The sequence below is a fragment of the Ixodes scapularis genome, unplaced genomic scaffold (genome assembly GCF_016920785.2).
Source record: "Ixodes scapularis isolate PalLabHiFi unplaced genomic scaffold, ASM1692078v2 PGA_scaffold1__304_contigs__length_218370807, whole genome shotgun sequence".
Lineage (NCBI taxonomy): Eukaryota > Metazoa > Arthropoda > Arachnida > Ixodida > Ixodidae > Ixodes > Ixodes scapularis.
In genome coordinates, this window is record NW_024609846.1 from 207,954,200 (window position 1) to 207,981,139 (window position 26,940).

The 26,940-nt window shown below is 48.7% G+C and overlaps 1 protein-coding gene across 1 annotated transcript; it reads right to left on the reverse strand.

Annotated features, from left to right (window-relative positions):
• Positions 1 to 79: 79 nt before the first annotated feature.
• LOC8051557 (ran-specific GTPase-activating protein) lies at positions 80 to 26,896 on the reverse strand. The gene is made up of 7 exons (XM_040208562.3): positions 26,748 to 26,896; positions 26,284 to 26,331; positions 23,848 to 23,954; positions 13,449 to 13,603; positions 12,666 to 12,794; positions 8,770 to 8,838; positions 80 to 309 (listed from the first exon to the last, which is right to left on the reverse strand). The coding sequence occupies exons 1-7, from the start codon at positions 26,760 to 26,762 to the stop codon at positions 239 to 241; spliced, it is 594 nt and encodes a 197-aa protein (XP_040064496.1). The 5' UTR covers positions 26,763 to 26,896; the 3' UTR covers positions 80 to 238.
• Between the last annotated feature and the right edge of the window lie 44 nt (positions 26,897 to 26,940).

Sequence of the window (26,940 nt, forward strand, 5' to 3'; positions counted from 1 at the left end):
TGGCTGGCAACCCGCACAGCATTAAAAAGGTTTGTTCGGTTTAGACCGATTTTGCGCAGGAGGAACGTGGAGCGCAAGAGACAATTGGAGGGGCCCTTTATTAGGCCGGCCTATACAAACACATGCGAGGCTATGTACAAAAGGGGGGGAGGCAGCCCCCAGGGCCCGGCCGGCAGTCTCCCGCTCAATCTCCCGGTGGGCCGTGGCTGCGTGGTCCCGGCACTTCCCCTGACGGGGCTCACTCCTTGCTCCCTTCGTCCCGGGGCTCGATGGACAGAGACTCCAGCTTGTCCGCCGCTGCATCCGCCTCTGCAACACGGGTCTCGCTCGTCACCTCGGCGCTTTTCCGCGCACCGCCCCAGCCGTCTGCCGCACTTCCCGACCGGGCGGTGCGCGTCGTGGCGAGGTCCGACCAAGAAAGGGAGACAGTCTTTTGACCCAAATAAATAAACTAAGCATTGCAGTAAGTCAAAACTCTGCACGATTGTGGCACTAGGGTGGTGATGGACGTTACAGTAAAAGGCTTTATAATGAGTTTGGCGTGACTGGGGCCAAGTTAAACATAAAAACCTTTCGGTCATAAAGGTTGAGAGCGCAAAATTGAACGCGAGTCGTTGTGCAATGCTGCACCCACGCACGGTGGGCGTTTCCGTGTGCCTCTATCAATCTCGTTTAGATTTCGGCACCACAAGCGGGAAGTTACGGCCTAATCGTAACGCGCTCGTCTAACTGCAGATCTACACTCGTATTCTCCTCGAGAACCGTAGTAAAAAAAGATCCGGCTCCTCGCAGAACGTCATTATTTTTCCCTTTGTGCAGTGAATTAAGATATATGTAGGTGCGTCTTAGATTAGCCTTATGTCATTTTATCGAGACATGCACGAAGTGCCAAAACCATTTGTTTTTCCTTTGACGGCCAAGCCTTCAAAGAACTACTCCACGCAGCGCACGAGTAATGTGCAAAACTTAATTTTTTCTTGGTGTGACGACGCATATTGACTCGGACGAAAGAGGGAAGTCACGTTCCACGAACTCTGTCCGAATCTCAATTGGACCTTGACGAAGATTGGCGCAATCCTCAGACCCGAGCGGCCCAATGGGCTCGTGGCTGTCCGCAAACAAAACTGGTCTGGAAAGATACTTCGTTTCACGTGACTCCAGTTGCTCAGACCACTGATATACCCACAAAATAAAGCAACCAATAAAACCCAAAAAATGCACCAAGGGTGTAAATGGCAGCTACGACGCAGATTGCTCACATGCTGCAATGCAGCGAAACCGCGACGGCATGCAGGAGGAAGAAAAACATTGTCTTGGGGCACCTTTGTATAAGAAAAGTTGGGTCATTCCACGCCAAACCGCACGACGAGGTGGCTCGACCTCCTCAGATCTTCACCGAAAAAATCACAGTGGTAGTCAATTGCCCCATAAGTATCCGGACAAAATATTTCTTCTAAATATTTGTTTGTTTTGTGGCGGCCATTTTTTAAACTTTGAGAAAAGTGCCTTTACTGTAGGACATTTCAACATTTGTGTAATTAAGTCGAAATACAACAAAATTATTATGATATCGGAAGAAGACTTACAATATAATGCTTCTTATGTAATTTTATTATCATAATAAAATAAAATATTTTTAAATTGTTTTAGGCCTAAGAAAGCTAACACACATCATGCCATATTCATTGAATTATTAAATCAACTTAAATCCTAGACACTGATTTGAAACTTTTTTTTTCTGAACAACAGATTCTATTTTGATTTGCTAAAAAATTACTACATCTTAGAAACTATTAGTTTTTATTTTAAAAATATATGAACTACGTCAGTTTTTGTAAATTGGCAATTTTTGAAGTAATAAAAAAGAATGTTACCCCTCAGTCTCGAACAAAACATATATATCAAAATATAGCTCCAAGCTTCTATAATGAAATAACAAAAATTTAGAAAGGTACCTTTTTTTAAATTTAAGAAATATTTTTTTCTTTCGGACAATAAGACGTAATCTGGCGTGACGCTTTTGAGCAGGCTAGTTGCATGGTAGAACAAAAAACGCGCGAACGCATTTCAAGTGGTGAAGACGATAATACTACGGATCGTAGCGAGCACCCTTTACAAGTTATTTTATTGATCTTTAGAACACTTACAGTGATGCGTTACAATAATAAAACCTTTACTGTTCATTTTCAATGGGCGCTCAGTAAAGCAGACGGAGGATCCAATGGGAGCGCCAGCTGGTATGCCGCAATCACATTAATGAGTGAAACGAAACCGAAACTAAACTTGTTAAAATTCCTTAGAATTACATAATTGGTCTTAACAGTCCCAAAGCTAATAGAATATAAAGAAAAATGTTCCCAGACTTTATTTAAATTGATGCACGCCATGAGTAACAAAGACTTGCAAGCGGAGGAATCTGTTTACGAAAGGGCGAGCTAAACTTTTAGCAGACGACATTAGTTTTTTAACGTCTGATACAATTGTGAGCGAGGAAACACGCATCTTTCAGAAGCAGTGTAAAGTGAAATGCGAGCAAGAAAACACGCATCATTCAGAAGCACCGTGAAGTGAAAGAAAACTTATCCTCATTTTAGCAAGATGCCACGGTCCAAGAGGTGTGCGGATCCGTTTCGTCTACACAAGAACCTTTGTTGCGGAACGAAGGTGATCACCTCAAAAGTTGCATCCACAGTTCACTACTTGAAGCTAATAGTTGGAAACTACCTATGCGTAAAAGGCAACATACGTGTGCACGACGAAATCAAGAACATTTAGGCTGCAAGTGCACAGCTGTCACCAGGTCAGTTGAGTGAACACGAGGGGAACTTTTCTACAGATGGAACGTCACCTGAGCCCTATGCGATCTTTGAATCCTTGAATGCTTCATTGTCTGCCGTAGAGGAAGCCAAAGTTACCCTGAAGAGGTCCTACAAACAACGGCAAGGCTACGCTAGGGAAAAGCTAAAAAGCATGCAAAACACTTTTTCTGCAAAGCTGCACAGAAGCTTAAGCATTCGTGTCCCAAGTACAACTTGCGCTGAGACCCTCGCGGACGACTACCTAGGTCTTCTCTGCGAGTTGAAACAAAAATTGAGGAATGAAACCTCAAGGGCTAAAAAAATGTTTTTTTTTACGTTAGCACCGGCGTCATGAAGTATGTTGCAAGTGGCCGATTTTTTTGGTGCAACAAAATGGATGGTGCGCAAAGCTAGGGAGCTCCGAAAGAATGGCGGAGTACTTTCTCAACCGGACGCCAAAAACGCACCGCATCTTCTGGAGAGCATCAAGATCTCCATTAGAAAGTTTTATGAGGACGACGCAGTAAGCTACTGCATGCCAGGAAAAAAAGACGTCATTTGCAGAAAACAAAAACGGTTAATGCTAATTAATCTGAAGGAGGCTTTTCTTCAATGGAAAAGCCAATGCCCAGACGCACAGTGCAAATTTCCACCTTCGCCTCGTCCCGACCACGGTAATGTGTGTTAGCAGGAGCACCCGGCACGCACACAGTTTGCGTCTGCTCCTATCGCCAGAACATAAAGCTCCTGCTACACGCTGCAGGAGTAAACGTCAACTACAAGGAGCTACTACGTTCTGCTGTATGCAGTATAGAGAATGAAGACTGCATGTTTGGCAGATGCCTTTCCTGTCCAGGTCTGGAAGGACTTAGAACATCATTGGGCGACAACCTTCGTAGACTGCAAGCCGCCGGCACCGTAAAATTCAAAAGGTGGATCTCCGGAAACCGCGCTACACTTGAAACGGTGGAGCTTCCGTCTGAAGAGTTTGTGGACCACCTCGCCAGTCAGCTGTTGTCTCTGAAGCCGCATCACTTCGTTGCCAAAGAACAGTCAAGTTTTTTACGGAAGTTAAAGGACACTATACTCGAAAATGAAGCCATCTTTCTAATGGATTTTGCTGAAAATAACAACTTTCTTGTGCAAGACTCTCCCCAGTCCTTCTACTGGAGTGAGACGCAAGCGACCATTCACCCCGTCGTTGTATATTACCGGGCGCAAGGCGAAAAGGAAATTCAGCACCAAACTTTCACAATAATTTCTGATGACCTAACACACGATAATGCAGCCGTGCATTTGTTTCAAAGGAGGGTGATTGAGCTTTTCCAATGCACTCAGAAAAAACTAACGAAAATTCATTGCTTCACAGATGGTGCAGCTGCACAGTACAAGAATAAGAAAAATTTCAGCAATCTTTGCTTCCACCATGAAGATTTTGGCCTTGAAGCAGTGTGGCATTTCTTTGCCACATCACACGGAAAAGGTCCATGTGATGGGGTAGGAGGAACCTTAAAGAGACTGGCTGCCAAAGCAAGCCTCCAACGCCCCTTCGATGACCAGATCTGCACGCCCCGAGATTTGTACGAATGGGCTGTGCGAAGCCTTTGCAGTGTAAAACCCATATGGGTATCTAAGGACAAAATCAACGCTGAACGAGAGAAGCTCGCAAGCCGCTACCAACATGCGAAAGGCCTTCCCGGAACAAGGGGATTCCACGCTTTCATCCCGATCTCCCTAGCAGAAGTGAAAGCAGGGGTGATGTCATCAGCGAAAAACAAACTAAAATATTTAGTCAACAAAATATAAGTCCCGAGTCACTGAAGATCGTGGCATGTGTTAATGTTGATAAATACCTGAAGGAGAAAGAAACGAGAAGTAACCTACAACATAGAAAGTTTATGACAATTGTGGAAAAAAGAAAAACAAAGTCTCAAAAAGATACACGAGACCAACGGAGGCGGTGCAGCAGGCGCGAGAAGGCGGTGCGCGGCAGAAGATCGAAGGCGTCGGAAGACAGCATGCAGCCGAGCAATACGAAAAGACCAGAGCAACAGAACCTACCGGGGCCTGCTTCAAAAACCCCACCGCGGACGATTCCACTACGGAACATTGGGGACGCCCGGGCCAGCCTGAGAGCTAAAGTAAAATGCTTAACCAACTTGGCCTGATCGTGTGACTTCTCGAGAGAGTGGGCGAGGCGGAGACCGATCGGCTGGCGGTGAATATTGAGCGGCCCACGCACTTCAACGTTATTACTAAAGGTTTACAGTGATGGAGAGACTGAACGCCTAACACTTGCAATCTGAGCCGTACATGCAAAAACAAAATCAGGTAAAGAATTACGGCCTCCTGAGCGCAAAACCGAGGGTTCGAACCCTGTGTTCTCTTTCCTAAGGAGTCTGGCGCGTCGCTCAAAGCCTAAGTGCCTCACAACCTTACATTGGAACCTTTTCTTTTTTTCTTCCATTTATAAACTAGTCGACATAAAGTAAGCCCTTAAATACTTTGACATTTTAATACATTCAAATAACACACCCTATCATATGAAACTAAAAAAAGCTTTATTGACCACATAAAAATTATTTTAGTTGTCTTAGAATACTGCATACGTGCGTACATCTTCGAAACTTTTTGTCGAAAGAAATTGATATATTTTTTTTTTTTTTAGAATAAACTCAGATTCCTTGATTCCACCCTATGGGTAAGGAGACCGTGTCACAAATATTCCCGGGATCTTCAGCAAGTGACTCACTTCTTTGTACGATGCATAGCAAGTCAATTACAAAAAGAAAAAGAAGAAAAGACCAGGTAGGAACCCTTGCGAGAGAGCGGAGCCCTTTGGGCTATTTGAGGAATAAATAAGTTTTTTGTAGCCGACTGGTCACGAGATGGGAGAAGTGCAAACATAGAGAATTCCTTTTCCTAATGGCAAGACCGCTATAAATAAGCCTGAATTTTTAGTGGACCTACAAAAGCTCCAGCTGTCTGCTAACACCTTAGCTCGCCCTTTACCTAAACAAATCGTCCGTGCTGATTGTTGGGCGAGTTGATAATAAATATCTGTCGATATGATAGCGCTTGTAAATGGGGACAAAGAGGAGCAGCAGGACAACTTAGTGCGCAACTTGTGTTCTCAACAAGTCGCGCACTGTATTCTCCTGTTCTTCCTCTTTGTCCCTAGAGTTCCCGTATAGGCTCCCTACGGGAGCCAGAGTTGCGCGTCTGCTTTCCACGACCCGCCGCGCCGCTATTCGCCGAGATCCGATCACGTGAGGGCCCGTATCAAGTGCCGTGCATTAAAGTAGACGTTGCACGCGCCCCGACGTACGTACCACTGCTTTTGAGCGCGCTGTACGCCTCGAACGCGTGGCGCCGCTAAGCGCCGAATTCAGTCACGTGACGAGCAGGATCAGCATGCTGTGCAGGAAGGACGGCACTACGGAGATAAACGCGCAACTTTGGCTCCGTCGACCAGCACCATCATGTCGACAAATTCCTCCGCCTGCAAGTCTTTGTTACTCGTGGCGTGCATCAATTTAAATAAAGTCTGGGAACATTTTTTTTATATTCTATTAGCTTTGGGGCTGTTAAGACCAATTATGTCATTCTAAGGAATTTTCACAAGTTTAGTTTCGGTTTCGTTTCACTTATTAATGTGATCGCGGCATACCAGCTGGCGCTCCCATCGGATCCTCCGTCTGCTTTACTGAGCGCCCATTGAAAATGAACAGTAAAGGTTTTATTATTGTAACGCATCACTGTTAGTGTTCTAAAGATCAATAAAATAACTCTTAAAGGGTGCTAGCTATGATCTGTAGTATTATCGTCTTCACCGCTTGAAATGCGTTCGCGCGTTTTTTGTTCTACCATGCAACTAGCCTGCTCAAAAGCTTCACGCCAGATTACGTCTTATTGTCCGAAAGAAAAAAATATTTCTTAAATTTAAAAAAAAAGTACATTTCTAAATTTTTGATATTTCATTATAGAAGCTTGGGGCTATATTTTGATATATATGTTTTGTTCAAAACTGGAAGTAACATTCTTTTTTATTACTCCAAAAATTGCTAATTTACAAAAACTGACGTAATTCATAAATTTTTAAAATAAAAAATAATAGTTTCTAAGATGTAGTAATTTTTTAACAAATCAAAATAGAAGCTGTTGTTCAGAAAAAAGTTTCAAATCAGTGTCTAGGATTCAAGTTGATTTAACAATTCAATGAATATGGCATGATGTGTGTTAGCTTTCTTAGGCCTAAAACTATTTAAAAATATTTTATTTTATTATGATAATAAAAGTACATAAGAAGCATTATATTGCGAGTCTTCTTCCGATATCATAATAATTTTGTCGTATTTCGACTTAATTACACAAATGTTGAAATGTCCTACAGTAAAGGCACTTTTCTCAAAGTTTAAAAAATGGCCGCCGCAAAACAAACAAATATTTAGAAGAAATATTTTGTCCGATTACTTACGGGGTAATTGACTACCACTGTGATTTTTTCGGTGAAGATCGGAGGAGGTCGAGCCACCTCGTCGTGCGGTTTGGCGTGGAATGACCCAGTTATCATTTTGGAGCAACTTTGGAGCCATTCGCCACCAAAGGGCGAGTTGCCGAACGTAGTGACCGTAACACAGAATTAAGAAAGGAAAGGGAAACTCGTGGCGGTACCCCCGGACACCAACGGTTTCCAGCTCAAGCTCGAGGTCTTCCAACACCAGGAATCTCTATCAACGAGTATATCAACGAGAAATACTATCAAATTTTACTTTCTGAAGAATGCCCGTACGAGGACCCAGCACACCGTTCTAGAAACTAAGTATCTGTGCGATGGCATACAATCTGAGCAGGGTCAGAGTCGGATTTTGCAAAATTTATATTCAAAACAGACCTCGGCCAAGTGGAGAAGGGTTATGAGATCAAATTCGCTGATCTGCTGATCACCAAATAGACTGGAAGTTGCGGGATACCCCATTGTGATTACATGATGTGTACGTCACTCAAAAAGCTACTGATTTCGCATGGAAGGAATGTGGAGTGGGAGACAATTGAAAGGGCCTTTTATTAGGCTGGCCTATGCAAACATACACGAGGCTAGTTTTACTGTGGATTTAACGTTAATACCTACGAAGGCTCAGCTCCTGCGCTGTCTATTAGAATTGTAGGTCAATAAATTTGCTGACTGCCTATCTCTACACCAGCCTCTCCAGAAGACTCCACAAAGTTCAAATAAAAAAAAGGAACTACAGAAAACACGCTGATTTTACTAAGAATTAAACTTGGAAAAGGCAGAACCCTCACTATGTACGACTCCTAGAATGACTCTTAAAAAACGGAGCACGCATCCTCGTAAGGCATACCATAATATCCCGAGATTCTCCACCCCCGAAAGGTAGCCCGCTCCCTACTTTTAACACAATTTGCTGCTTTTTTTTCAGAACCATTGAAACATAGCTTGCTTCCAGTAATTGCAGGGCCCTGGCCAGTGGTGACCTTGGCGAAAAAGGTGTTACTTAATCATGGCGGAAGTTAAGCGAACATTGCCGACAAGGAAGGACAGTCGTCTTACTTGCGACCACAAGTTTCGAGGGTCACATAATCTAAAACTAGCATATTTTCAACTTTTTCTTATGACACACCAAAAGCTAGATACCCACGCCTTATCTTAGTATGATTTGCTAACGATTTGGGGTGGGCTATCTCACGGGGTATTACGGAAAGGGGGAACTATCATCAATTTTCTGGGTAAAGAGTAATCTATTTCACGCGGACGAAATGGACGCTGCTGCAATGGCTGCCACCACAGCCGTGGGGTAAATTGGTAGAGCGCATCCCCACTTCCAGGCGACACTACGGTGACGCTCGGAGGTCTTTCTTATTACTTCTTCCCAACGCGCCAACCCGTCCCCGGTCAACGCCGGCAAAGCGTGCGATGGCAGCATTGAGAAGGTGCAGACGTAGGACTCACCGGGGTCCTTCTTCTGGCGTGGCACCACCTGCTTGGCCTCCTCAAACTTCTCCTTGAACTTCTGCGCATCTGCACGAGACGGGGCAGTCGAGCTCTGACAAAGGGACGCAAAGGCCGTTCTGAAACTCGCTAAGCTCCCGCGAAGGCACAGTCAAGGGATGCTATAACAAGATTCTTGCACTTATTGTATTGTCTAAATGTCAATTATTCTGGCCACACCTCGGAAGATACCTTTGCTCGAAAAGACAACAAAACATTATTGAAAAGAAATAAACCTAATGTAGATATGTCACTCCAAACTGAAAGCAGCGCCGCTCTGCGTAAGTACGGTGGCAAGCTGCATGCGCAAGCCCTGTCAACTTGGCCTAACCGGATTTTCCTTCTTTCCAGCGTCTATTCAACTCTTGCGGGGGAAGCGGGGACGGGCAACAGAAACGGCGGGGTTCCATGTAGCCTTGGCCATAAAGGAAATCATTGGCGTGGTTGTGAGCTCCGCCACTTGGTGGCATCAACACATTACAACTAGGGTGACCACCTTCCTGCTAGCGAAATGCGGGACACGCGGGGGGGGGGGGGGGTCTTAGAGGAAATTTATGAATGCGCACACCACGAACCGAGGCTCTGTTAACATATCCAATATCCTGTGCTGTTTATACACCTGCAAATTGTATTGCAGCAATTAGGCTCGAATAATTTTCACTCCCAGTGATATTTCTTTTATGCCAAATACAGTGATGTGATTGGCCTAAGCCGTTTTGGAGCACCTTTTGGAGCAACCAAAACAGTGTTTTGGAGCAGCAAAAGTGGCTTTTGGAGCAGCCAAAGCAGTGTTTCGGAGCACCAAAAATGGCTTTCGGAGCAGATATTCTTAGAAAAATAAAAAATATTCGTTTAACGTGCTGGACAAACGAAGGGCACTTTGCTCGCTGAAATAAACGAATTATAGTCAAGTTCGACCACCTAGGAGTCTTTCAAGATGTAAATGAAATGTCAATGACATGACAGATTTTGCAATGCTTCAGTTAAATGATACCTTTATATGTACCCACAATAGACAGATAAGAACCAAACTCCACATATTCAAATTTATTTGAAAACTAAATTTCACATATTAAAAATTATTTCAAAATGACCAGCTTAGTAGTAAATATCCCAGCATTAAGTTTAGTAGTGATATAATATAATAAATGGAAGCAGTCCCCGACTGATGAAACTCATAGCCACTGCAGCGCAATACGAGATTGCACACAAGAAAAAGGTGCTGTACGACTAGTGGGTATTTTTGCTTTTCAAAAACTTTCGGCAAAGCTGCTGCAAGCTTTGCTTTGGCTTAGGCTAGTAATGAATGTCCACTTTTAACGTCTTCAAAGAAACATTGAGACACCCCACAAGTGTACAGTGCTTTAGGCGTTGCCGAAACATTTTGAAAAACCGCTTCCCACCGTTTTTATTGATTTCCGACGTGCCAGACTTTCGTCAAAAGTAAACGTAAAACAGTGGATTGCAAGCGTCCCGGGGTGCCTCTGTCGTGCAATCATGTTTGCATGCACGTCAGGGCAACTCGGCAGGCTTGCAGCTGCACATGCTTCGTCGCGCGAGCAGAGACGGCTGTTCGATCGAAACCGAAACCATGCCACTCCGCTCCGTCGCCAACTGGTCTCCAAAAATGTATGTCAAATGTAACTGCCCAGCATGCGACAAAGAATAGTTCAGCGGCGCGTGCTTGCAAGGCCGGCAGGCGAGGTACAAGCTAAACATACAAAAAAAGAATCTGAGCGCATCGATGCAGGACATTGCGAGTCAGGGTCAAAACGTTCTTCGAGCTTTGTGCAACGACTGAACTCGAGACAAACAACTGCGCTGTGCGGGTTCAGCGTGCAGATATTGCATTATTTGCTTTAGCTCACTTCTCTTCACAAACTTTCTTGCGCGAAAGATTTTTCATGAACCGGGGTCCCCCTCGAAAGAAAGCCAACCAAGAGAAACCTAAGTAATCAATACTTAAACACAGCAGTCTTCGAACTATTTAGGGATTTTTTGTAGTAGCGTATGTTTTAAACAAGAACAGAAATGTTGATGAATATGCGGCGGTCCTTATGTTTCAGTTTAGGAAGCTCCATCTCTCTAGCGACGTGCGGACTGGCAAGCAGGACCAAATATAGTTTTCCCACGGCCGTTGCTTGCAGAAGCGAGTGCTTCAGCTCAAAAAGTAACTCCTGCCGCGCAAAAACTTAATTTCGTGTCAGTGTGATTGCATGGCAGGTACCCAGCACGTTAGCGTCGGAGCGTCCGCGCACGCCCGCCATCTATCGTTGTAAAAATAAAAAATAAATAAATAAATAAAACAAAAAGCGAGACGACATTCACGAGACGACGAGAGCCTGAAAGAAGAGACGGCGGAAAAAACCATGCGAGACCGGATGGGCGATTGATGTAACTAAAGCAAGAGTGCAGGCAAGCTGGTTCAATACTGAGATTGGAGTTTTTTGCCTGTCCTACGTCCCTTCTTTTCCCCGGCTCCAGGGTTAAAATGTCACGATTGATGCAGAGTACGTTGTGTCGGGCGGCCGCTTGCGCCACCTAGCTCACGCATACTCAGTTACGATACTCAGTTTAGTTTCGGTTTTGAAATGCGACCAACACTGGTCCTTTGGCGCAGGCTTGGCGCAGATTACCCATATTTTGGCGAAATGTAGCAGGATGTAGCAGGGTTAGCCCCTTGGCGCAGTTTGGCGCAATTGGCGCAGCAATCACATCACTGCAAATATGTTACTAGATCTGTCGAAGTTGAAAGCATAAAAAACAACTGCAGCAGAACTCAATGCATCAAATAAAAATAAGAAACAGTAAATCTTTTTCGGGTTATTATTTCCTGTCAACGCTTGCTTTTGTCAACATGGTCCAACACAAAATTTTAACATTATGTTCTTTTTCGACCGTCGTGAGTTGCAGGCTTGTTTGTTTTGTGTGGCAGTCTTCACTAAAAACAAAAATCCAGAGCAACCCTTTCGCAGTAACACAGCAATTTGAAAATATTAACAGTATCCAATATTTAAATAAAGCAATTATTCTTACAATATTTTGGCACCAAGGGGAGAGGCACAACGGAGCATACGCGTCGGTTCTTCTGCCAAAACGACGGTCGCTTCCCGCAATGCTTGGATAGAAAATGGCGTACCATTGCGATCCACACAATTACCAGCAACCTCCGCGCTTCCCCGCGCCCCGTTGCTCAGCAGCACCATGAGTTGCTGAGTGAATTTTACGACAGTAAAAAATGCGGGACATTTTGAAGATTTTGATATTTCTTGCGGAACGCGGGACACAAGCCCTCAATGCGGGACAGTCCCGTGAGTTGCGGGACGGGTGGTCACCCTAAATACAACCTGGCCGTTTCAGCTGCCCCTCCCCGCTCCCCACAGGAGTTGAATATGCGCGGGAGAGAAGGGAAATGCGGTTTCAACCAGGTTCGACAGGGCTCGCGCACGCAGTTTGCCGCCACACTTCCGCGGAGCGGCACTGCTTCCAAGTTCAGAGTGACATAGCTACATTAGGTTTATTCCTTTTAAATAACGTTGTGGTGTCTTTTTGAGGGAAAAATTGGGTGCCTCCGTGGTGTGGTTAGAACGTGGTTGACATTTAGACAATAAAATAGGTGCTAGAATTTCCTTGCAGTGTCCCTTTAATCGCAACCTTTCCCTGAGTCGACTCCCTGAAGAGAGAGAGGTTTGACCATACTTGGCACGTTTTCCGAAGGCGTGGAACGAGTCTCTACCGGTGTGCTCACCACCACCGCACTTTGGTCTCGACGTCCGGCCGCCCACGACACGCAAGCGTCACGCCCTTGCGAGACGACAGGCGGCAAAAGGCAGACTGGAGGGCAGGGGCACACTCACTCTCTGTGTTGGCGAAGCGCAGCGCCAGCAGCTCCGCCTTGGGCTCCTCGTCGGCGAAGTCGGCGGGCGTGCTCCAGATCCAAGCCCGGTCGCTGCCGTGGCTGGGCTTCAGCTCCATGCTCTCGGTGACTGCGGCACACGCATGGGCACTCTGGCAAACTGTGGGCACTTTCCGAGTTTTGCGCGTCTGATTCAAGAGCCAGCCCTATGTCCAGGGCTCCACTAGGGTCTCCAGACAAAGAGGCGCACCTTGCACTTCTTCGAGTGGGACGGGCTAGGCATTTACGTGTGTCTAGGTTATTAGAGCCTGAAATGCTTCTTACTCTACTTGGTTCGAGCCTTCAGCGAAAAAATAGAGCATTGAAAAGGAGCGTGCGAATCCGCGTTCAAAACAGGAGCCATTTCCGAGTTTTGAAAATCGCAGTCACCCGAGAGTTGGCTGGCTGCAAAGTTGATTTTGCGGGGCCGTCTTTCTAGAAGCAGCTTCTCGGCCAAGACCATGCGTAGGATGCACCGCAAAGGATGGGGTGCGCAAACGAATCGAGGCACGATCCAAGCGCCACCCAGCTCTTCATCTGCTCTGGCGGCGCTCTCTTCCACCCAGTCTTTGCCCAAATGTTGCTTCCGGCTAGCCGGCCAAGTGCGCTTTTACGCCGCGGCGTATCATCGAGGCCTCTTGCTCTAGACGCATCCGACAAAGACTGTCACCGCCGGCCGCGGCCAGAGGGGGGACATTTGGACGCCTTTCCCAGCCCGCCCCACATCCTGGGGGAGAGCACCCACCCTTGTGGTTGGCGCAGATCTTGAAGGTCTTGTCCCTGCGCATGAGGATGCGGCAGCAGCCCTCCTCGTTGCGCAGGATCTTCACCTCCCCGGTGCCCCGCTCCTTCCACTCGGCCGGCTCGCCCGACGTGTCATACCGGTACAGCTTGCCCCGCCTGCAGGGCACGCGAGGGCTCCTGAATTCGACCCACGGTACCCGGACAGGGTCCCCTTCGAACCCGGCTAATTGCAGGCATGAGGCAATGCCTCGACAACCTACCGAATAGGCCATCGCAAAACGAGGCGAGTGCAACGGGGTCGGGCTAATCGAACCCGAAACGTTAGTTACGAGTCTCCGAGGAACGCCTTACATTCCTCGTTACCACGACCAAATGAGTGGCTGCACACTCGCCCTCCTTGCAGTTTCCTTCTAACAAGTGGCCATACTCGAGCGGAAGTCAACCTTCGAAAGTTGCCGTGGCTAATCAATGACTCCCCTTCCTGTGGAAACATGCTTACACCGAGGAAACAGATACAAATTTATTTTATGTGTTTAATTTCATGAATATGGACTACCGCAATATCCCAAGACAGCCCACCTTAAAGACAGACGACCAGTTCGCGCTTTCCACTTTTCCCCCGCTCCCTCCTCTCCCCCCTTCTACGCTGTCCACCGCTGCCTGTTTCCTCCTCCCCCAGGGTGAGGAGGATCTTCTGCCTTGCAGAATCTCGTATGTGGTCGTCGGCCTTTAAAAGGGTATGAAAGCAAAAATTTTAGCACCCATCTCTTTGTGTAGACCTGGTCCCTTTTCTCACAGTAGCTCTCAAACACCAGTCTTTTGTCCGTAAACGCAAGAAAAGCAGTTTTAAACCTAATAAAAACGACTTCCCAATACCGCCCGGTAGTTGGGGGCTGAGTTTCGTTGGAATGTCTGATGTCACGGGCCCATCAGTGGCAGCGCCATGGAGCGGCGTGTTTGATGAGGGGGCACCCGGGATTGAGCGGCACTTGGCACACCTCTCAGTTCTAGTACGCCATACCTCAGATATTCCAACTTGGCAGGATTGTAACGTGTTGATAATAAAGCTGGCGCCACCTAGAGACAACGATCGTAATTACAGTACCTTTGGTCATTTATGGGCCCGTGACGTTGCGCACGTGACGTCACGGGTAAATATCCGAAGACGCATCGCGCTGCCTCGATGGCTGATTTTGAAGCGCCCGCAAGAATTTGTTGGTTGGAACGAAAAATATGGCCATCCGCTGATAATACAAGCGTGTCATTATCGTTTACAAATATCATGGATCACCTTTCATCCATTTCAAAGTGTTCCAGGGATATTTCAAGTTTCAACTTCGCACCCCTTTAAAATTAGAGCAAATCGAAGTGAAAATAAGGAGCGGGCTATCTTTTGATGTACAATCAATGACGTTGAAAAGACACAATTTTTACAACGTTTTTCAGCCAAACTTGTTATCGCGGCAAGGCACAATGAAGCAAAAATGACTACTTCCCAGTCAGCAATGTTAGCTTATATTGTCACGGGTAGTGACCAAAAATAACAAACAGGAAGAAATAAACGTTTAATGTGGCGAACTTGTGCCAAAAATAAAAGAGTACGAAAGATAATAATAGAGCGTCGCGGGCGTCGAAGTCGGCGTGGCAGCAGAGTCGAACGCTGGGGCGAGACTGAATCCTGCTTGCCAGGCGGAGCCGCTTTTGTACACGCGTTGGCTTCTGGAGCGTTCGATGTAGAAGGTTCGACGCGGAGAACATTCTAACCTCGAATCAGCTAGACGGTTCTCGAATTCACTAGGACATCACATTACAGTGTAAACAAAAATCCGTAGCCGCGGCCAGGAATCGAACCCTGGCCCTTCGCGTGGGAGGTAAGCGCGATAACCGTTGTGCTACAGCCGCGGTGCCTACTTGGTGCGCGGCATTACTCCCCCCCTTAAAAAGTGCATCGCCTCGATGCAACACAAAACAAAGCACATAAAGAGAACGGCAAACTAAAGAGTCATTTGAAACACATAAGATCCACAGTCCTATCGAGCGTAGTAAGGCTTCAGGCGCACGACGTGGACGACTTCAGGTCGTGGTGGGCGGCGTGATGATGTTCTTGTTCCGTCAGGAATCACCTCGTAGTTCAGCTCGCCGAGGCGACGAAGTACCTTGTATAGTCCAAAGTACCGTTTCAGCAGTTTCTCACTGAGGCCGCGGCGACGGATGGGCGTCCACACCCACACCCTGTCTCCGGGCTGGAAGTGAACGTCCCTGCGACGAAGGTTGTAGCGGCCCGTGTCGACGCGTTGCTGGTCTTGAATCATGAGTCGAGCGAGCTGGCGGGCTTCTTCGGCGCGTTGAGCAACCGCCTGGGCGTCGTCGCTCTCATTTACAGATGGCTCATGGGGCAGCATTGCGTCCAGCATGGTCGTGACCTTCCGACCATGTACCAGCTGGAAAGGGGTGAATCCAGTGGTCTCCTGAACCGCCGTATTGTAGGCGAACGTGACGTAGGGCAACACCTCGTCCCACGTCTTGTGTTCTACGTCGACGTACATAAAGATCATATCGGCGATTGTCTTGTTGAGTCGCTCGGTCAGTCCGTTGGTCTGTGGGTGGTATGCAGTGGTTCGACGATGGCCGGTGCCACTGAGACGAAGGATCTCTTGAGTCAGCTGGGCCATGAACGAAGATCCACGGTCTGTGATCAGGACTTCAGGGGCGCCGTGCCGGAGGACAATGGACTCAATGAAAAACTTGGCGACTTCAACAGCCGTGCCTGCTGGAAGGGCTTTCGTCTCGGCGTACCGTGTGAGATAATCGGTGGCGACGATAATCCAGCGGTTTCCCGACGTTGACGATGGCAAAGGGCCAAGTAAATCCATTCCGATCTGCTGGAACGGCATAGACGGGGGAGATATCGGATGCAGAAGTCCTGACGGCTTCGTTGGCGGTTTCTTGCGTCGCTGACACTCGTGGCATGATCGAATGTATAGGTGAACGGTCTTCGGTAGCCTCGGCCAGTAGTACTTTTCTCGAATCCTGGCGAGCGTCCTGCTGTAGCCAAGGTGTCCAGCCGTTGGGTCGTCATGGCATCCTTGGAATATTTCGTCTCGAAGGCTGGCAGGAACAACCAACAGCCATGCTGTGTTGTTGTTGACGAAGTTCTCCTTGTACAGCACCCCTCGCCGCATGGAAAATGTATGCAGGATTCTTAAGAAAGCACGGGGAACCGAACTCGCTTGTCCCTCTAAGTGATCGATGAGCGCTCGCAGTTCAGGGTCGTCTAGTTGGAGTGCTGCCATGTCGCTGACGTCCAAAGCGCCGAGGAAACACTCATCGTCGTCGTCTTCGATACAGGCAGGACCGGCCTCGACAGGAGCTCTTGACAGGCAGTCGGCGTCATGATGCTTCCGGCCGGACTTGTACACAACGGTCATGTCGAACTCCTGCAGTCGTAGGCTCCACCGGGCGAGGCGTCCGGAGGGGTCTTTCAGATTCGCGAGCCAGCAGAGCGAGTGGTGGTCCGTGACCACGCGAAAAGGACTTCCATACAGATATGGGCGAAACTTTGTTATTGCCCAGACGACAGCAAGGCACTCCTTTTCAGTTGTAGAGTAGTTCCTCTCCGCCTTAGACAGCGTCCGACTCGCGTATGCGATGACTCGCTCTGCCCCGTCCTGCCTTTGAACTAGCACTGTGCCAAGTCCGGTGTTACTGGCGTCCGTGTGGATCTCTGTATCAGCGAACTGGTCGAAATGGCCAAGAATCGGGGGCGTCTGGAGTCTTCGTTTCAGCTCATCGAATGATTGCTGGTGTTCGTTTGTCCATTCGAACTTTACGGCGTCCTTCGTGAGGTGCGTCAGAGGTGCGGACAGCTTGGCGAAGTCCCGAACAAATCGTCTGTAGTAGGCACAAAGTCCGAGGAATCTTCTCACGGCCTTCTTGTCAGACGGCGGCGTAAATGCAGCCACGGCGCGGGTCTTCTCAGAGTCAGGGAGAACACCTTTGTTGCTCACGACGTGGCCAAGGAACTTAAGTTCACCATAGGCGAATCGACACTTTGTTGGCTTGAGTGACAGGCCGGCAGTCTTGATGGCTTGAAGCACGGCTCGAAGTCGTTTCAGGTGCTCGTCGAAATCTCGTGAAAATACCACGACGTCGTCGAGGTAGACGAGGCAGCTCTGCCATTTCAGACCTGCCAGCACGGTGTCCATGACACGCTGGACGGTGGCGGGCGCAGTACAAAGCCCGAACGGCATCACTTTGAATTCGTACAGTCCGTCGGGAGTGACGAAGGCAGTTTTCTCCCGGTCGCGTTCATCGACTTCAATCTGCCAGTAGCCACTCTTCAGATCCATCGACGAAAAATATCGGGAGTGGCGCAGTCGGTCTAACGTATCGTCGACGCGGGGGAGCGGATAGACGTCCTTCTTCGTCACAGCGTTCAGTCGACGATGGTCCACGCAGAACCGCAGGGTTCCGTCCTTCTTCTTTACAAGGACGACTGGGGACGCCCATGGGCTTCTTGAGGGTTGAATGATGTCGTCGTCGAGCATCTCCTGGACTTGATCTTGAATCACTTTCCTTTCCTTTAAGGAGACTCGATACGGCGACTGGTGGACAGGAAGTGCGTCGTCGTCGGTAACAATGCGATGTTTCGCCATTGGTGTTTGGCGAATCTTCGATGTCGTGGCAAAACAGTCGCTGTATTCGGCAAGGAGATCAACCAGTTGCCGGCGCTTCGTAGCTGGGAGCTCGGGGTCGATGTCGAGCGGCGGCGGCGTGCTGTTCTGCTGTGACGACGAGGTTTCTATGGAGATTGCGGTGACCACGACTGGCGCCTGAAGCTCCTCAATGTGGCCCACAGTGGTACCCTTCGTTAGGTGCTGCGGCTCCTCTCGGAAGTTCGTTACAAGAACAGTTGTACGTCCTTCTTGGAGATCCGTTACGCCTCGTGCGACGCCAATTCCTTTCACAAGGAGCAGTTGGACGTTGCCTTCCAGAAGAGCTTCACCGTGCATGGCTGCGTCGGTTATGACGGGGACAAAAACACTCGACCGCGGCGGTAAGTTCATATGGTCGGCGATAACTCGGATCGCGGTTGACGTTGTGTTGGTCTCCACCGACGGTAAAACAGGCTTTCGCAGCGTCAGCTGGTTTGCCCCGAGATCGATGACGGCGCCATACTCGCAGAGAAAGTCCATTCGGAGGATAACGTCTCTTGAACAGTCTTGCAGAACGACGAACTTAACAGGGCACGTCTCACCGTGGATCTCGACGCGAGCAGTGCATCTCCCGACTGGTGTGATGAGGTGCCCTCCGGCGGTTCGTATTTGTGGTCCATCCCACGGCGTGGTGACTTTTCGAAGGCGGCGGGAGAGCCTCCCACTCAAGACTGAGTAGTCTGCTCCGGTGTCCACGAGCGCTGATGCGTCGTGGCCGTCGATGACGACGTTTAGGTTATTGGACACCGTTGCAGGGGCGTCGTTTCGATTTCTGGTAGCGTTTGAGTGGGGGCCCTCTGACGTTCGTGGAGGATCTTGGCGTCGGTCGTCTTCGGCAACTCCACCTCCAGGGGTTGCCGCGCCTAGTTTCCCCGGCGAGGAGCGAGGGGTGACAGGCTTTCACGTCGGGGTCGGTGCATCAGCGAAGCTGGACGTCGCGGTGACGGCGACCGGAACTCTCGGCGTGACGCAGGCTCGGGGGACTGGGGTCGTCGCAGATACTTGTCGATCTCCCGAGGGCGTTCACCATACCGGGGGCGCGGGTCGATTGGGTGGAATCCGCGCAGCCCGAGTCGTCGGTATGGGCATCGGCGGTACACATGGTCAGCTTCCCCGCAGTGGTAACACAGCGGGCGTCGGTCGGCCGTCCTCCAGACGTCTGTCTTCCTCGGCGCAGGTCGCTCTGGGGGAACGTGCGCCTGATCTTCCTGCCGTCGGGGGTACTGCGGCGTTGGGGCGTCTCTTCGGGGTGGCGCCGTGGCTTGGCGGGAAGCTTGTGGCGGTCGTCGGGCCATGGCGGCGTAGCTCAACGTTGGTTCCTCCGGTGCCACCCTGGTGACGGGAACCTCTGGTTGGAGCGCGCGATGCACTTCTTCTCGGACAGCCTCGGCGATGGAAATGGTTGGCGGACGGCTGGTGGTTGGCAGCAACCTTCGCAGTTCCTCCCGGACAACTTCCCGGATAATTTCGCGGATGTCCGTACCAGGCACGTTTTCACCGCTAAGGAGCGCGGTTGCAGTGACGCTTGGCTGCCGCTGGTAGTGGGAAGCGCGCGCTCGATGTTTGTCGCCTCGCTGACGAAGGCGTCGACGGTTGCCGGCGGGTTGCGGACGAGGCCTCCGAAGATGTCGTCCTTCACGCCCCGCATCAAAATGCGCAGCTTCTTTCCCTCGGTGGCCTGAGGATCGGCGCGGGAGCTCAGGCGGAGCACGTCTTCCACAAAGCTCGTGACGCTTTCATTGGGGCCCTGGGTCCTGGTTCGCAGTAGGTCCTCGGCTCTCTCTCGGCGGTGGTGGTTGACGAACGTAGCCTTCAGGTCGGTCTTGAAGATGTCCCACGACGTCAAAGAGGACTCATGGTTCTCGTACCAGTGCTTGGCGGTTCCCTCAAGCGAGAAGTAGACGTTGTGCAGGCGTTGCTCGTCGGTCCAGCCATTGTGGCGGGCAACGCGTTCATACTGGTCAATCCAGTCTTCGACGTCTTCGTAGAGTTCACCGTGGAAGGGGGCAGCCGTCCGCGGTGCAACGGGCATGTAGACGACGGGAGAAGCGGCGGGGGCTTGCGACTGGTTGGCCATCGTCGTCTTCTGCGGCTTGGGCTTGTCCAGGAGCAAACCGTACTCAGGATCCTCTCCCCTGGTGCGGCGGCTGGTCCGAATTTCAGGTTCTGCGGTGAGTGGTCTTCTCACCGAGCCGGGAATCGGACTTGCACTGCGGTCCCTTGGAGGGGAACGCTGCACGGGCATGCGGTACCCCGCACCTCCACCAAAATGTCACGGGTAGTGACCAAAAATAACAAATAAACAGGAAGAAATAAACGTTTAATGTGGCGAACTTGTGCCAAAAATAAAAGAGTACGAAAGATAATAATAGAGCGTCGCGGGCGTCGAAGTCGGCGTGGCAGCAGAGTCGAACGCTGGGGCGAGACTGAATCCTGCTTGCCAGGCGGAGCCGCTTTTGTACACGCGTTGGCTTCTGGAGCGTTCGATGTAGAAGGTTCGACGCGGAGAACATTCTAACCTCGAATCAGCTAGACGGTTCTCGAATTCACTAGGACATCACATTACAGTGTAAACAAAAATGCGTAGCCGCAGCCAGGAATCGAACCCTGGCCCTTCGCGTGGGAGGTAAGCGCGATAACCGTTGTGCTACGGCCGCGGTGCCTACTTGGCGCGCGGCAATATCTTGCCCTAGCTAACTAGCCGCATTTACGCCAAGGTCATCATTGATCCGAACACTATGATTACAAGGAGTGGGCTATCTTTCGGTGTTTAAAAGAAAATGGCAAATCAAGCCAAAAATAGGGGGTGGGTTATCTTTTGGGGGTTATGTACCTTCCGGGATATTACGGTAATACCCACAATATTCTTAATATTAAGATAATGGTGAACCAAAGTTAGACATTCGGGGAACCCATCATAAAAGTATCCATATCCGGTCTGCACATGCAGTCCAAGGCACACGGGTACAGCTTACATTCTCCACTCTGCCACTGAAAATGCCGATTAAAAACTAAACTTGCACATTGAATGATAGCCCTGCTAAACATGACACATATCCCCTTGTGCAAACAGGCATCGTCTGCTGGTCTGGCAAGTTAACATATGATTATCGAACAAATGTGCGCCTGCTTTGTTGTTGGAAGTGAACCTTTGTTTTAGTAAAAGCAAATTGTTGGTATAATCACTGCAGATAGACTTTAGTTTGATAATATTCCTAGCTTATTTCTGAATGGCTCTCACACTATCAATATTCTCGAAAACAAGAATGCACGACGAATGCTTTGCGGGGAGAGTAAGGTCCGTACTGCTGGGGCCCTAATTACACGGCGAACCGGGACTTCGCCGCGGGCTGCGATTGGCCAGCTCTGTGCCGCTGGCCAATTGCAGCAGGCAGCGATGTCCTGGCCACGCATCGCGTAGACTGGGACGGTAGAAAAGCCTCAAAGATGGCGCCGATCCTCTGACAGTGCATGCGGCTGCCAAGAGATGGCACTGATAATGAATAGGGTCTATTCAGTTCTGTTGTCACTAACGTAAATACGATATAAGCTTTAAAGAGGTACCACCCCAATCTGCCCTATTCTATATAAAAACACCACCGTAGTTTCTCTGAATAAGTTTTGCACAACTGCCTCCCTTTTCAGCTTACCCCGAGGCATTCGAGGAGCGTTTTTGCAGTTTCACTAACCGAATTAGCGTCTCAGCAAAACTACCGCAACTCGACTATGGCATTGTTTCTCTTTCGCATTAGTTTTCTCAAAACTATTTACTTGGCTTGGGTTGAGTGTATTGTAGAATCTCTTCCCAACCTAAGCCAAGTATATAAATGCCTGAGAAGAGGTTATTACAGATCTTATAGATACAACATGTGGCGCATGCTGCTTGGATTATTTACCACTATGTTAAAACACCCGAGACTGGGTGTGCAAAAAACCTTGGAACAACCAAAAGTACAAGAGACAAAGAAAAAGGTCAAACGACGGCTCAAACTCAGCTAATAAGTTTATTCAGTAAACCTCTTATATACACCTTTGAAACCAAGGTCGTCACCAACCAACATAACAAACAAAAACAAAATCCTTTTCTCTTTCCTATCTTTTCTATAGACTTTGCAGCCACCTATGAACATACCATGACACACCATGACCTTGCATGGTCACAATGTCCAAACAAAGCTCATACGCTATTAGGCAAAAAGGAGAGCTGACTTATTGACTGTTTTTGTTGCCCCCGGAGCCGAGGCCCCAGGCCCCGAGGGTGACCAAAACAGCTGTTGAGTCAGCTCTTCTTTTCGTCCAATGGCGTTCCTTGGTTTTGGTCATCGATGGGGGCGCAGTGATGTGATTGGCCCAAGCCGTTTTGGAGCACCTTTCGGAGCAGCCAAAACAGTGTTTTGGAGCAGCAAAAGTGGACTTTAGAGCAGATATTCTTAGAAAAATAAAAATATTTGTTTCAAGTGCTGGACAAACGAAGGACACTTTGCCCGCCGCAGTAAACATATTATAAACATATTAGGCCACCTAAGGGTCTTTCAACATGTAACTGAAATGCCAATGACATGAAACATTGCAATGCTTCAGTAAAATGATACATATATAGGTACCTGCCATAGGTAAATAAGAATCCCAAACTGCATCTATTAATACTTTTTTTTAAAATGACCAGCTTAGTATTAAATATCACAGCATTAGGTTGACTAGTTATATAATAAATACAAGCAGTCTCTGACTGCTGATACACGTGACCACAGCAGTGTAACGCAAAATTTTCACGCGAGCGGAGATAGCTGTTCGATCGAAACCATGCCACTCCGCTCCGTCGCCAAATGGTTGACAAACTTGTACACAAAATGTAATTGTCGAGCACACGACAACAAACAGCCCAGCCGCACGTGCTTGCCAGGGCGGCTGGCAAGGTATAAGCTAAACACACAGAAAAAAAAAAAAAAAACCTGAGCACATCGATGCAAGACATTACAAGCCAAAGTCAAAAGGTTCTTGGAGCGCTTTGTGCAACGACTGAACTCGAGACAAACATGCGCGCTGTGCGAGTTCAGCGTAAGAGACATTGCCTTCTTTGCTTTAGCTTACTTCCCTTCACCGACATCCTTTCGCGGAAGATTTTTCACGTACCGGGGTCCCCCTCGAAAGAAAGCTTGCCGAGAAAAACCCAGGTAAACAGTACTTCAACACAGCAGTCTTTGGTCTAGAGGGATTTTTGTAGTAGCGTATTAAACAATAGGAACGTTGATGAAGATTAGGGCGATCCTTACGTTTCAGTTTCGAAAGCACCATATCTGCAGCGACGCGGCGACAGCAACACTCGACGTCGCGTGACCACGGCGACTGGCAGGCAGGGACGCAAAAACTTGGTTTCATTTCACAGCATGATGACATGGCTGGTATCCAGCACGCTAGTGTAGGAGTGTCCGCAGACACCCGCGTCTATCGTTGAAAAAGTTTTGAAAAGACGCGAGACAACGAGAGGACGAGAGCGCGAAACGAGAGACGGCGGGAAAAACCATTCAAGACCGGATGAACGATTGAAGCAGGGTACTTGTATCGGGTGGCGGCTTGCGCCACCTAGTATGTTGCGTGTCCTAGGCTAGGACACGCAACATACTAGGCAAGGAAGAGAGTACGAGAAAGGCCGGGCTGCGAGGCCACCCCTGCGAGAGCACTCACAACTTGAGCAGCACCTCTTCGTCCTCCTCGAGCGTCTTCACCTCGCACAGCGGCAGCTTTACCACGGGCTCGAAGTGGATGTCCGGGCTGTGGGCACGCTCCTCGTCCTGCACCAGACGCCCGTCCACAGGGTCAACGCCGCCGTGTGCTCTACGTTTTCGCAACGCCCTGGCAACGGCCACTTTCGGAGGCGGCCAAAGCTTGGTAACCGTGTTCTTACCAGCCTCTAAACTGCGACGGAAAGCTGTTCCAGATCCTAGAGCGCAATCCTCGCGAGACCGGGACGTTTCCTGTCACATCGTGCCGTACCGCGACGAACGAGCGAAAATTTCAACCTTGCATGAGTACGCTCAGCAGTTACAATCCAGCCCTCCAGGCATCACCGGCCTCGAGCTTTCTGCGTCATTTTGCCGAGTTCCGTACCAGATCATTCATTGAACCACATTCTGTCCGGCGAACGAGCAACGTCGGGCGATTTCCTGAAAAGCGATCGCGAAATGCAGAGTGTGTGCTTTCAATTTTAATCCACAACTATTGATACGCCTCGGGGCGGGCTTCCACGCTCGGAGCAGCACATGGGTCTACAGAGGGTTTTCCAGTTTTTAAAAAAGGCGACGCGCCAACCCCGGGCCAACCTCAGACAAGCAGGAACGACGTGGCTGTTTACTTCGGGCAGTTGACGAAGATTGTCTAAAGACTGTCCAAAAAGTTTTTGAAGACACAAACTTGTTGCAGAATTTATACCAGTAACTCTAAACCTACCTATAGCCAAGTTTGTGCCTCGATAGTGTGCCGAAAGTGTGGCTGCCTACCCAGCAGTTACCAACCTCGCTCCTTGCCAGCCATTCCCGCAGAGCAAGGGAACAATAGGAGGGGAGCAATTTGCTGCACACCACCAGTTCTCGAACTGAATTCCCGAGCTGCCCAATTTCCTCAACCGCGTCCCGTATACACAGCTTGTATGTGACGCACTCGTGGCCATGCCAGTATTTCATGCACCGCAAGAGTTCCGTTTGCCGTGTTACTCTCGCACCGCAGAAGTCATAGTTCGAGGAAACCAGTAAGTAGAAATTACCGTTGATACCCAGCAAAAAGACGCTTGCGAGCTATGTATAAGCACCATTTTAGAAGATCTAAGCGACTCAGTGAGCGCATTAAGTTCATGCTCTGGAGCGCACGAGTTTGGTGCTCAGTTCAAGAAACGGACAGGAGTGCCGCTGGAGATCGACGCCCGAACGCGCTCTTTGTGCACCGAGTTTTTCTCAGAGCGTGAGTGACTTCTTCACGCTCCGTGACGTCACATCCGTAAACAAGAAGGTTGGCGGAATACTTGTAGAAACTAGGAGACCAGACAGGACGCTGCCCTTTTTCGGGAAAAGAATGCTTAGCTTAGCGAGTAAAGACGAATCGGTTGGAAAGCTAAAACATAAATTAGCGTTCTGGAAAGAGGTTTGCTTGTGCATCTCGCCTGAAAAGAAATTAACTTGCTATCATTCTGATGTTAGCCTGAGACTGAGGCAGGAAAAGAGGAAGTTTCAAAGTAGAAGAAAAAGGAACAGTCGAGGATACGTCTCGTATCCTCGACTGTTCCTTTTTCTTCTGGAGAGACGTATCATCGACTGTTCCTTTTTCTTCTACTTTGAAACTTCCTCTTTTCCTGCCTCAGTCTCAGGCTAACATCAGAATGGTCAATTTCCACCAGCTCGCCTGCGCACTCACTACAATAGCTTGCTATCCACTGAACGGTGGTGTGCCGATAGCACACTGACAGAAAAGATGTTGAGGTGAGAAGACAGACAGATTGCTGCCCTTTTTGGAATGCTTGGCCAGAGAATAATTGTGCTTCAATTGGAAAGTCATCAATTTGCGTTCCGGAAAAGATTTGTTTGTGCATCTCGCTCGAAAACAATTTGGCGTGGTATCTGGTGATGTGCCGATAGTACATTGGCACACCACCCTTTTTCATTACACGGTCGCCGTAGGAAAGGATTCCACGATTTTCGTTCCTAACTTTTTATTCGGGTAAGTTTGTTCAGTGAAATTTTTATATCCTTAATGCACGCTCTTCAGCCACCTCTTTGAAAAAATTTAGCCCAAAACATTCACAAATTGATGTATCCGGTCCCTTCCAACAGGCCTCTGCCTATCCCGCGAGGAACCCAATTTGAAAACTTTCTTTCTGGAACCGATCGTACTGCAGGGCCTTCTTTCCAAAAGTACTAACCGCCTCGCGATGGTAAAGGGCTACCAAACAAAAGCAAAAAGGCAGAAATTCTCTTCAGTTCTGCCTTACGGTTCTGCAGATTTAGCGCACGTAGTTAGAGCACAATTCAAACGCGACAATCTCGCGTTCGAAGTCTGAAGGAATCGCGACAACAAGCGGCACGGCGCATTATTCAGCAAAATGCAGCGCGACTGCTTGTCAAGAGGACTCACTTGGTCGCCGACGCTGTCGTTCCGACTCCGTTCTTTGTTGCTGTCGCCCTACAAGAAAAACAAAGCCAAGCAGCGATCAGCGCTCTTCGACCAACGCTGGATGCGCTTTCAAAAGCCGGCAAACCGTACGGAACTGCCGGCTTGGCAACGCGCACACCTCCGGTGAATGTTGCTATTTTCTTTCACGGACTCCGGCTTGCAATCTCCTACACAACGCAACATAGCAAAAGCTAGTATTACGTGCATATATTAAATATATATATATATATACGCAGACACTTCTCTCAAGACTTGAACATTAAAACATGATCAATGCCCGATCTCCACGGACCATGGTTACGGGGGCTGACAGGCGTAAGCCTAACAAAACACTTAAGCATTCTCATGTCACAGCTCCGTTTTCGCTAAACTAAGGACGTTGACAGAAAATTTGATCTCTCATACACTTTTATCAGAATACATACATTGTCATCGGCCATGGTTCTTCACGATTAAAAGCGATAGAAAAAAAACTTCCCTAAAGAGTTCGTAGTCCGAAGATTATGCTAAGCCCTCCCAGCCTCGGCCGACGCCAATGTGAATAATTTGCTCATTCGCCGCCAGGTGGGAGCCAGAAGGGCAACCTCCTTGGCTCTGACTGGCTTTGACAGTGGCTCT

Coding starts and splice junctions, on each gene's coding strand:
- LOC8051557 (XM_040208562.3), bottom strand. Junction 23,955..26,283: donor ACGACAGCGTCGGCGACCAA/GTGAGTCCTCTT, acceptor CGTCTGGTGCAG/GACGAGGAGCGTGCCCACAG. Junction 12,795..13,448: donor GATCTGCGCCAACCACAAGG/GTGGGTGCTCTC, acceptor CGTGTGCCGCAG/TCACCGAGAGCATGGAGCTG.